The sequence below is a fragment of the Nilaparvata lugens genome, chromosome Y, assembly GCF_014356525.2.
Source record: "Nilaparvata lugens isolate BPH chromosome Y, ASM1435652v1, whole genome shotgun sequence".
NCBI lineage: Eukaryota > Metazoa > Arthropoda > Insecta > Hemiptera > Delphacidae > Nilaparvata > Nilaparvata lugens.
In genome coordinates, this window is record NC_052519.1 from 2493093 (window position 1) to 2504066 (window position 10974).

A 10974-nucleotide genomic window follows, 5' to 3' on the forward strand; every position below is an offset into this window, starting at 1 on the left:
TACCTCTGATAACCAATTCATCATCACTATGGAGAATTATCACCATTAGCTATAAAGAAATATAATGAACCATCAGAATACTTTATAACAATTACAAAATGTATTATTGAATCATGATCTTGACAAATAAGATATACATTGTAAATGCATCATTAGCAATAATCAACATTTAATATTATATCAGATATGCTGGGAGGACTTGACTCACCTACAAAAGAAGGCGGTTGTGACACAAAGTTGTGTCAGATCATTCTCCTATCATTTCCACTCACTTCATAACGTGAATGTCACTGTATAATATTCTGTTTTCATAATTTACAAGTTGCATTATTGGTGATTGCAGACGAGGAAGAGGCTGAAGAAAGTGGAGTGAAGAGCGAACCAGAGATGTGGCCTTCAAACTGCAGCACATCTGGCCGAGACTATGCAACAGGAGTGGGTGGACTGAATGAGCATTCAACCTCTCCAGTGGAGAAGTGCACTGAGTCATCTGTGGCTGGCAAAAAGACCAAGCTATACAGCTGTGCTGACTGTAGCAATAAGACACCAAAGTTTAGTCATTTGAAGGTACACATTAGAAAACACACTGGAGAAAAACCTTTCAGCTGCGAATTTTGTGTTTTTAAAAGTGCTAGGTTAGGTAATTTGAAAGCACATATCAGAACACATACTGGAGAAAAACCTTTCAGCTGCCAGTTCTGTGACTACAAATGTACTAGGTTAGATGCTTTAAAAGAACATATCAAAACACATACTGGGGAAAAACCTTTCAGCTGCGAATTTTGTGATTTTAAAAGTGCTAGGTTAGGTAATTTGAAAGCACATACCAGAACACATACTGGAGAAAAACCATTCAGCTGCGAGTTTTGTGAATACAAAAGTGCTGAGTTAGGTAATTTGAAAAAACATATCAGAACACATACTGGAGAAAAACCATTCAGCTGCGAGTTTTGTGACTTCAAGAGTGCTCAGCTAAGTACTTTGAAAGCACATATCAGAACACACACTAGAGAAAAACCATTCAGTTGCGAGTTTTGTGAATACAAAAGTTATCGGTTACATAATTTGAAAGCACATACCAGAACACATACTGGAGAAAAACCATTCAGCTGCAAGTTTTGTGAATACAAAAGTGCTGAGTTAGGTAATTTGAAAAAACATATCAGAACACATACTGGAGTAAAACCATTCAGCTGCGAGTTTTGTGACTTCAAGAGTGCTCAGCTAAGTACTTTGAAAGCACATATCAGAACACACACTGGAGAAAAACCATTCAGCTGCGAGTTTTGTGACTTCAAGAGTGCTCAGCTAAGTACTTTGAAAGCACATATCAGAACACACACTGGAGAAAAACCATTCAGCTGCGAGTTTTGTGACTTCAAGAGTGCTCAGCTAAGTACTTTGAAAGCACATATCAGAACACATACTGGAGAAAAACCATTCAGCTGCGAGTTTTGTGAATATGAAAGTGATGAATAAGGTAGTTTGAAAAAACATATCAGAACACATACCAGAGAAAAATATAAAAGTGCTAGATTAGGTAATTTTAAAGCACATACTGGAAAAACAACTCTTAGCCAAGCATAATTTTGTCAACCCTCACTCTCTTATCAAACTTCATTAAAACAGTTATCTACTCTACCTTGAATCTTTTAATTAAACTTCATCTTCAATTGATTCAATTTATTCTATCAATAAGTAATAACTTGGTGGGTAAATCCTGCAGTGGAGTCTGCCATGAATGAGGTTAGTTCTCCTTTCTTTCTGGCTTCAAAAATTGAAAAATTCAAATGTGAATACATTAATAATAGTCACAGATCATATGAATATGATTGGGATACAACAACAGGCTTGGCCCAAAACTGGTATTCCTCCAAATTTGGTATTCCCCCGATATTCATGAATTATTCCACTATTCCAAGTTCTCTCATAGTAGCTTCATAATTATGTAACTTGGGGATTGAATTTTCACCAATACTTTATAATTAGAAGCTGCTGGTTTCAAAGATTACAAAACAACACTTTATCAGCAAGTTCTCCAACCCAAGGGGTCACTAGTTGATATTTTATCACACTTGAATTGCTAATACAAAATATATTGTTAGCCAACTTGTAGGCCTAGATGCAAGACATAATTTTTTGACCACTTTTCAGTCGCACCAAGTGGCTATTGATGGATCTACCGTTCAATACCGAGCGCCAGCGTCATATCATGGTTATGGATGCTTGTGTTTTATAAGGAGCTTTCTCTTTGGTTTTGTCTTTAGTGGCAAGACACAGAATGGAAACTTACAATTAATCGCCTTTCCAAACAATGCTTTTTGCATGTCACAAATACTCGAGTGTAAGGCACTATAAAGACGTATTAGGCACTTAGGGGCGATTGCCATTATCTCTTACGCTCGTCTAAAAACAGGTTTTTGAGCCGCGGATCAAAAATCGGTTTGCTGAGTTGGTGATTAGCCACGCTCGGGCGCAAAATTTGGCCGACCAGCAATTATCGCAGGGAAAAACCGGCGGTCTAAAAATCGGTTTGCTGAGATCCAGTCTAGGCTAAAAATTAATCTCGATGGATTGCTAAGTTCAAGCATAGATCAACTCGGTTTAAAAGATAATCTCGGTGGATTGCTGAGATCGGGATCAGGCTAAAATGAGATAATCTCGGGAACAATAATGATGATTTTAGACTCCAACTTAGACCTGCTAGGAGGCAGGTTTAAGTTCTGGATTAAGCTATTAACTCGCTATTCTTTCAATTTTATTAAAAACGAGTGTCAAATTGGGTCCGTCTTTGAATTCTGAACAATTTCATTACTCACAAAGTCATATTTTGAATGTTTTTCCACTGATGTTTAAAATATTATGACAAAAGAGAGTGAAAATGAAAACACCTTCAAAAAACAAGAAAATTCTATACCTCTCACAAAAAGACCCGATCTCAGCAATCGCCCCTAAAGGTTATAAAAGAGTATAAGGCACTATAAAGGTTTTTTCGCCCCACTTGGATGTAATGAGCTGGTTTATGTGCGTCATATGGAGGCCGAAAGTGATTGTTTTCTGGCCAGGCCGGTAAAATTTTTACGGCCCTAGGGCTGTAAAATAACCTTGAAGTCAGCTGATTCTGATTTGATGTGAACGTGTTTACAAAATAGTTTATGAAACGGAATAAGTTTATGCTTCTAGAATTGAATAAAGTATTTTGCAATAAGATACTATCATTTTATTTGGATGAATGAAATACAAAAGAGATATTATAAACTATTCAAATTCAATTTTCAGAGTATAATAGAATCTAACCTCAAACCTTCTAGTACTGCGTTAATCATGGAACATAGTGGATAAACGGAATCATTTTATGCTTCTAGAATTCAATAAAGTATTCTGCAATAATATACTATCATTCTATTTGGATGAATAAAATACTGATAAGATATATATTATTATAAACTATTCAAATAATTCGATTTTCAGAGTAGGATAGAACTTCTAACCTAAACTTCCATTGACATTCAGATTGGCCAAATTTCAAGTGTGCTAAAACAGCTGATCAAAAACTTTTCATTATTTGTGTTTATCATTCAATAATTAAAACATTTATAATAATATCATCTTATTGTCATTTGGAAGAATAAAAAGTTTAAACTCAACCTCTTACATAATTGAACATAATCTTTTAGGTTATTTAGACAAATCAGAATAGAAAATAAAAATACTTGGACAATTTCCTGATATTCAGATTACCTCAGATTTGCTAGAGCTATGACCTTCCACTTTTGCTTTCGGGAGTGCTTATAATAGACAATTAATTTTTTTTCATATATATATATAGTTTATTTTTCTGTGTGGCGAAAAATAACGTTCTCACCATGGGCAAAAATGTTTTTCCAGCTCTCAATCTTTTCTAGTCCTTGGCCTACGGCCTCGGACTTGAAAACCGATTTCGAGCCAGAAAAGTCTCATTTTCGGCCCTAGGTGCGAAATATACTATTCCGGCTCTCGATCTTTTCTAGTCCTCGGCCTATGGCCTCGGACTTGAAACCCAATTTCGAGCCGGAAAAGACTCATTTTCGGCCCTAGGTGTGAAATATACTATAACTTGTTCGGTTTGTCGTTAGGTTCAGTTTGTCGGTTCTTGTTATGGTTTGTCGATGCTATGTCGTGTCGGTGCTATGGTTTGTCAATGCTATGTCATGTCGATGCTGTGGTTTGTCGATGCTATGGTAGGTAACCTTTAAAATGCTTTACTTGAAGCCTTGGTGAAATTAATGTAGCCTTAATTACAGTTACAGTGTTAATACTGCTTAGCCGTACAAGTGCTCTACTAAGTTGAAATGCCATACCGTAACTGCAAAATTTATTATGATTTTAGAAATTGGATTATTTTTTATGTTATTTTGAGTAAGGAATTCAAAAAAACTAATTTATCAAGACGTTTCTTTGATATCAGCTTACGGTACTTATCCACATAACTCCAAGTTCATAACAAGAAGTCAAAAAAGTAACAAACTAAGGCCGGTATTAGACGGTAATATTTCTGTCACATGCAGATCATATGAAATAAGTTGTACAAAATTATATTTTTTCATATCATAGAACTAATACCGGCCTAACATCAAACAAAATCGGCCTAACATGAATACATGATCATAATATAGACTAATATAATGTAAGCTGCTGTCTATAGTTCATTCCAGTCAAGATTGCAATACCATCATCATCATAAATATCATAATTTTAATAAAAATTATAGTCACAGAAATCAATTTAACTCACAAAAACACCTATTCCTGCAGTGGCAGACAGGCAATAGAGGCTCTTCTTGCCTCTCTCTGTCATTGCTGCCCTTAGTTGGCCGTGTAAAGTCATGACGTCTCGGATCTATTTCACTTTCGCTTGCGCATGCACGGCTGACTATTTACACATGTGGTTGATGTGAGTGGTTTCTGGTCACATGGTTATGGTTATGATTTCTAACTATCAATCATGAAGTTTACATCCTTTAAAGATTTAAATAAGTTTATTAGTGAAAAAGAAAAGAAAGATTTTACGGTATTCAATGTTTTATAAATGATTCAAGAACAATAGAAAATGTAAGAAGAAGAGGAGTACCTAATACGTTTTATAAAAGTAGAGCTCGTGTACTACGAACTAAAGTACAAATGTATCCATAGTGGTGTTACAAGAAGCAAGTCCAAGGGACTTCGACCAAAACAAAGGTAAGTTGGTTTTTTGCATTTGCATACGGTAACTGACTATGGCTACGTATTTATTGACTGATTACTGAAATCATAAAACAATAAATGCCGGCTTTGTGGCTTCCTTTATCGAGTCTTTAGGTACGGTAGTCTCGTAGTCTAACATAGGTACCAACATTTAAAACTAGGCTTAATTTATGCTTTTTCAATCATTAGCCAATTACCTATATCTTTCCGTATTGTATGCAATATAAAAAACAAATTAAATAAAGTATGCGATTAAATAAATAAATGTCAGGATCAGGCCTAGTTTAGCTCTATCCTCATGTTGCTTCACATGATTGTTTTTTTACAATGTAAAAATATAATTAATTAGACCTTACAAAAAGATTTAATTTAAATCATGAAAATTTATGAATTACTAATTGAATAATATATTTTCTTGACGAATAAAATATTATTTATTATTATAATTAAATAGAATGCACATTTAATATTGGGTTACATTAGATATGTTATTCCGAATCAGCTATTCTCTATTATAGGAGCCAGTGGCAATACAGGAAATCGGCAACGCCGTTGTTCTATCTTTTCTACTGGCATTATAGCATTGACCTAACTATAAGCCCACTTGAATGAATGAATTTATTTGCCAAAAACAAGATACAAACATAAAAATTAAGGAAATGTTAATCTATTTAATTAGAAATTATAACAAAATGATATCCTTATTTATGATAATAGTATTAATAAATTAAGATTAAATTTATGCTCACATGCATGAGTACAGTAGGTGAGGCAAAAATACCTGCAGAAGTAAGATTCCTTGTTTGCCAGTGTGACTCGTAAAATCAGCTGTACTTAAGTATCGCTGTATTTATTTACCCTCTTTGAATGAGTAGTTTTCATTTGATCGCCAAATTTTTTCATGCTAATGTTAAATTTAATATTATACAAAAGTTTTCCTTATAAATTAACTTGAACTTATTATTTATATTTTACAGTGCCAAACTGATCAACTGCATCCTAATGGAACGTTCAAGATGTGATTCAGTAACTGATACGGTTGTTGCAATAATTATTTTTGACCAAGTAAGTAAACAATTCACCATGAAATGGTATTTTTGCTTTTGCTCCAAATCAGTATGGGCTGGGACACACAGAGAACAATCTGCGGGAAGCGGTCAGAGTGGCCTTCATCTATATTTTAGATATTCATGTCTATAAACCTGCTAAGACCTCTCTGATTCCTGTCCGCAGATCGCTGTGTGTGTGTCCAAGCCAAAAAGTTTTACCTTTATTTATAAATACTGTGCGCCACCCACTTGGAAAACTTTTTACAAGTGACATTTTTGTTCCGATTTGGATACTATCAAAAACAACTTGACTATAGTAATAAAAAAAAAATTGATTTAATCCACTTAGAATTGATATTCTGAGAAATCAAATTTGTAATGAGACAGGCAATACTTCCTTAATCACTTTATAATTGTTTTCATCCCTCTGGAAACGCTGCTGCATCGTGGTTGTCAGGCTAGTTTCACACTCATTCGGTTCGTTTCGTTTTCGGCAAATTCCGATAAGTGTGAAACGGTAATTCGGTTTGAATTCGGTACCGAATAGAAACCGCATAGAACCGAACGCCCACTTGACTCTAATAAATTCCATCAGGTTTCAATTCGTTGCTAGCGAGAGGCTACTTTCACACACTTTCGGTTCGGTTCGTTTCGTTTTTGGCAAATTCCGATAAGTGTGAAACGATGATTCGGTTTGAATTCGGTACCGAATAGTAACCGCATAGCACCGAACGCCCCCTCGACACGAATAGGTTTTATCATATTCGAATTTGTTGCTAGGGAAACAGGAAAAAACAAAGTCTGCACACGCTGGCCGTTTTTGTTTTTATTTTAACCTGATATCTTTATTATCCGTTTCAAAATTTTCCAAGTCAAAATCATATTGTCAATTGAATTCTGTTAGTTCACAGGAAAATTTTTTTCTCATTGAATAGTTTGCCAAAAAATATAAAAGATATAAATTAAAACTCAGGGAGAATTTTTTTTCACGAATATTACATGATTTCATCAATGGAGAGAAGAGATGAAGTTTATATACCATGTGTCAAAACAAGGAACAAATTTTCAATTTAAAAAAATAATCTCTCTAAACATCCAAAATTAACATAATCAAAAAGAAACTATTCAAATAATTCACAATTTTTAATTAACTTTTAGGGTCGGTTTCCGAGCTCGGGATTTAGCTGAGTTCTAGACTTTAACTGGCTTTAAACTCTGGAGTCAGAAAATTGGCTTTCCGAGTCAGAGCATTGACGTAGTCGAGGACTTAAATAGACTCTGGAGTTTAGAGATCACGTTAGACCCTGTAGTTTATAATTTCGCTTTCTGAGTGAAGGGCTTTTAAGTCCATGACTTGAGCAACTATCTTGAATAATGAATCCTCAAAGTTTCATGAATTTATTTGCTCCCAATTCAGCAATGGATCGGATCTCTTCCAACTATATATAGCAAAAAGTAAAAATTATGAATTGAGTTTTCCCTTGTGATGTGCTTCATTTAGTGAGACCGATGGTATACAAATCGGAATAGCCTTATTTGAAAAATGTTACCATAAAAAGTTTTGAAAAGCTTTTGATGCACAACCTCAAGTTATCATTCTTATCAAACATACACCTTCCGCTCCCAATAAACTGTTGACGTCTTGTTCAGGTGACACCACTAAATATATTTATGAATACCGACTAGCATAATCTAACTTATTGCCTAAGCACAAAGCATTTGTCAGGTACAAAAACATCACATTCATATTAGGTGTACTTCGTCTACTTGGGCCTACGTTTATTTATTATAATTTTGTACCAATTTTCACTTTAAGACTAAAACTACCATAATTTTATCTTTGATAGATTAACAATAACAATTTTAACACGTCTAGCTATTATGCTTATCAACTCATAAAATATTTTGTAGGCAACATCAGAATAATTCAATATTTTATTTTCTCAAGTTTAATATTGATATTTAATGTTTTTTTAAGAGCATTCTAAAAGATATATATAGAGAAGTTGATGTTTTTTCTAGCTCAAAAATGTAAACTTGAATCGTGAAATGTGAAGAACATCATACATTGACAGCCTATCATTTGCATATGAGCATGTTCCTACTGCTGGCAGCAAATAATAGGATAATAATATATATTTTTTTTAAATATTGAATGCTGGGATTATAATATTAATCATAATTTTATTATTACAGATTGAATCCAAAAATAATTAAAGAAATGGTTTCAGATGATTACGAACAAGCGCAGCTATCTTTGGAGAGGTAATGTACCTACTGATATCCCGTGATAAGAACTTGGGAGAGATTTAGTGAAAACCTGGAGAACGGCCACTTAGCTCACAAATCTGAGCTGTTGACATCAAGCTGATATTTGTGACAGCCATTGTAGCTTTAATCATGTAAGTAAACACTCGATCAGACTATAATTTTCAATTATTTGTATCAATTAACTGCGCCCGGTTCTACTCAGAATAACAAAGGCACAGGTTTGTTCCTTTAAACTACAACAGTAGGCCTACTATCACCGACAGGAGTCGAGTCGGTGCACGGGAGCAGTGGTAGCGGACGGTCGTGTTTCGAGGAGCGCACCTATCATAAACCGTTTCTTGTTTATGCCTTTAGAAATATTTTTTCATCGTAGATCTTGTCCATAACCTAATAACTTACTTTATTAATTTATTCTTTCAATTAATACGTAATAATCTTTCTAATAATAACTCATCATTAATAACATCAGTAATAAAATCGGTATTGTACCTCTTAAAGTCTACTAAAGTATTTAGTACTTGTCTCTCTACTTGAACTTATTAGTTGCGAATTCATTCATCAGTAACCATAATCAACCAACTTAGCTGTATCAAACTGTATTGAATCGTAAATTATCTCTTTATAAATTGTAGGTTTGAATTACTCTTACTCATAATATTAATATATTTTTTATCCATCCAGGAAATTGAATAAACTAAATTTTTATATTTTTTTTTCAATTCAATTCAATTTATTATTATTAAAACACACATAACAAGACAAAACAAAATTACAAAGAATTTGAAACAAATAAAACACAATAAAATGTTACAAATATAAAAAACCATGGGCTTTGTGGTTGGGTGTGTTGGAGAAGAGAATAAAAGAGAGGAAGATACCTAGCCAACTATGGTTTCCCATGTAATAGGCCGGCAAAGAAGAGAAGAGAAGTAATGAGGGAAAAATGTAAGGGAGAAATGGGGGGAAGGAAGAAAACAGAGGAATAGGTACTCAAAATAAAGGTAAGCGAGTCCACTGAAAAATGAAAAAACAATGCTGGAGCAGAAATCTCGAGTCATATATCTAAATGGAAGAAGAAATTACTGTATGTCCAGTTTTTTATATCCAGTTTAATTTTTCCGCTGATCTTATTGTCCATGAGAAAGTGATTTGGAATGAGGTTTATTATTTTAGTACCTATGTAAATTAACTGCCTCCTTATACATTCAATATTAGTGTTATAGGTTACATATTTGTTAGCAGTGGCCCTTAGATTATAATAATTAAGTGTAGAGTTTATTGTGAGAGGAAAATCGGATCTATATTTTATCAAGTACTCAATTACGGTTTTTATGTATAATTGACGTATAGTCATGACCTCAAAATCACTAAAAACCATATCCGTTGGATAGAGCCTGGGTTTGCTTAATATAGTTTTAATTATCAGTTTTTGTGCTACAAATAATTCAGCAATATGACAGTTGAAACAGCCTCCCCAAACAACTATGCCATACTGCAGAATTGACTTGACTAGAGCATGATACATCATTTTCAGGTGGTTCTTATTAAGAATTCTGTTAACTTGGTAAAATTTAAAAGATAAATATCTAATTTTTCTACATATGTATTTAATATGAACATCCCATTTAAGGTTTTCATCAATTATGATTCCCAAGTACTTAGTATTATTGACTTTTTTAATGGTGGGACAATCACAATTACCCAAGTTTAAATTGCACTGAGAATGGAGTCTCAAATCATGATTCTCGTTGGGCTGTCCTACTCTATTTGCAGAGAAAGTTATGTAATTCGTTTTTTCAATATTTAAACTCAAGGTATTCTTATCTAACCACTTCTTGATTAAAAGCATATTATTTTCAGCTATGGTATGAACTTCATTCCATGAATTACCGTGAAAAATAGCTGCAGTATCATCTGCAAAGGATATCACAGTTGAGTTTAGAAGTCTTAAATTTAAAAAGTCATTTACATAGAGTATGAAAAGGATGGGAGAAAGTACAGTACCTTGAGGAAGACCATAAGAAGTTAAGTTAGTTACACTAGATTGATCATTTATGGTTAGGGACTGGGTTCTATTACTCAGATAGCTTTTGAACAATTTAAGCGAGACTCCTCTGAAACCATAGGACTCCAGTTTATTGAACAAAGTATTATGAGGTATTGTATCAAAAGCTTTGCGTATATCCAGGAAGACTGCAATAGTTTTCTTATTGGAGTTTATTTTATCAGATAAAGTATTGACGAATTTTATTAGAGCGTCAGATGTACTTTTACCATTTTGGAAACCGAATTGGTTCTTGTTGATTATTTTGTTAAGATTCAAGAAAGAAACAACTCTTGACTTTATAAGTTTCTCCATTATTTTAGCAAGGTTGCTGATAAGACTAATCGGTCTATAATTACAGGGATTAGTCGGGTCACCTTGTTTGAAT

General features: G+C 33.7%; 1 protein-coding gene across 1 annotated transcript; it reads left to right on the forward strand.

Annotated features, from left to right (window-relative positions):
• The first annotated feature begins 186 nt into the window (after positions 1-186).
• Positions 187-4224, forward strand: LOC111052978 (gastrula zinc finger protein XlCGF17.1-like). The gene is made up of 3 exons (XM_039443504.1): positions 187-241; positions 344-1271; positions 4116-4224. Exons 1-3 carry the CDS (start codon positions 187-189, stop codon positions 4222-4224), a joined length of 1092 nt encoding a protein of 363 aa, XP_039299438.1.
• The last annotated feature ends 6750 nt before the right edge of the window (positions 4225-10974 follow it).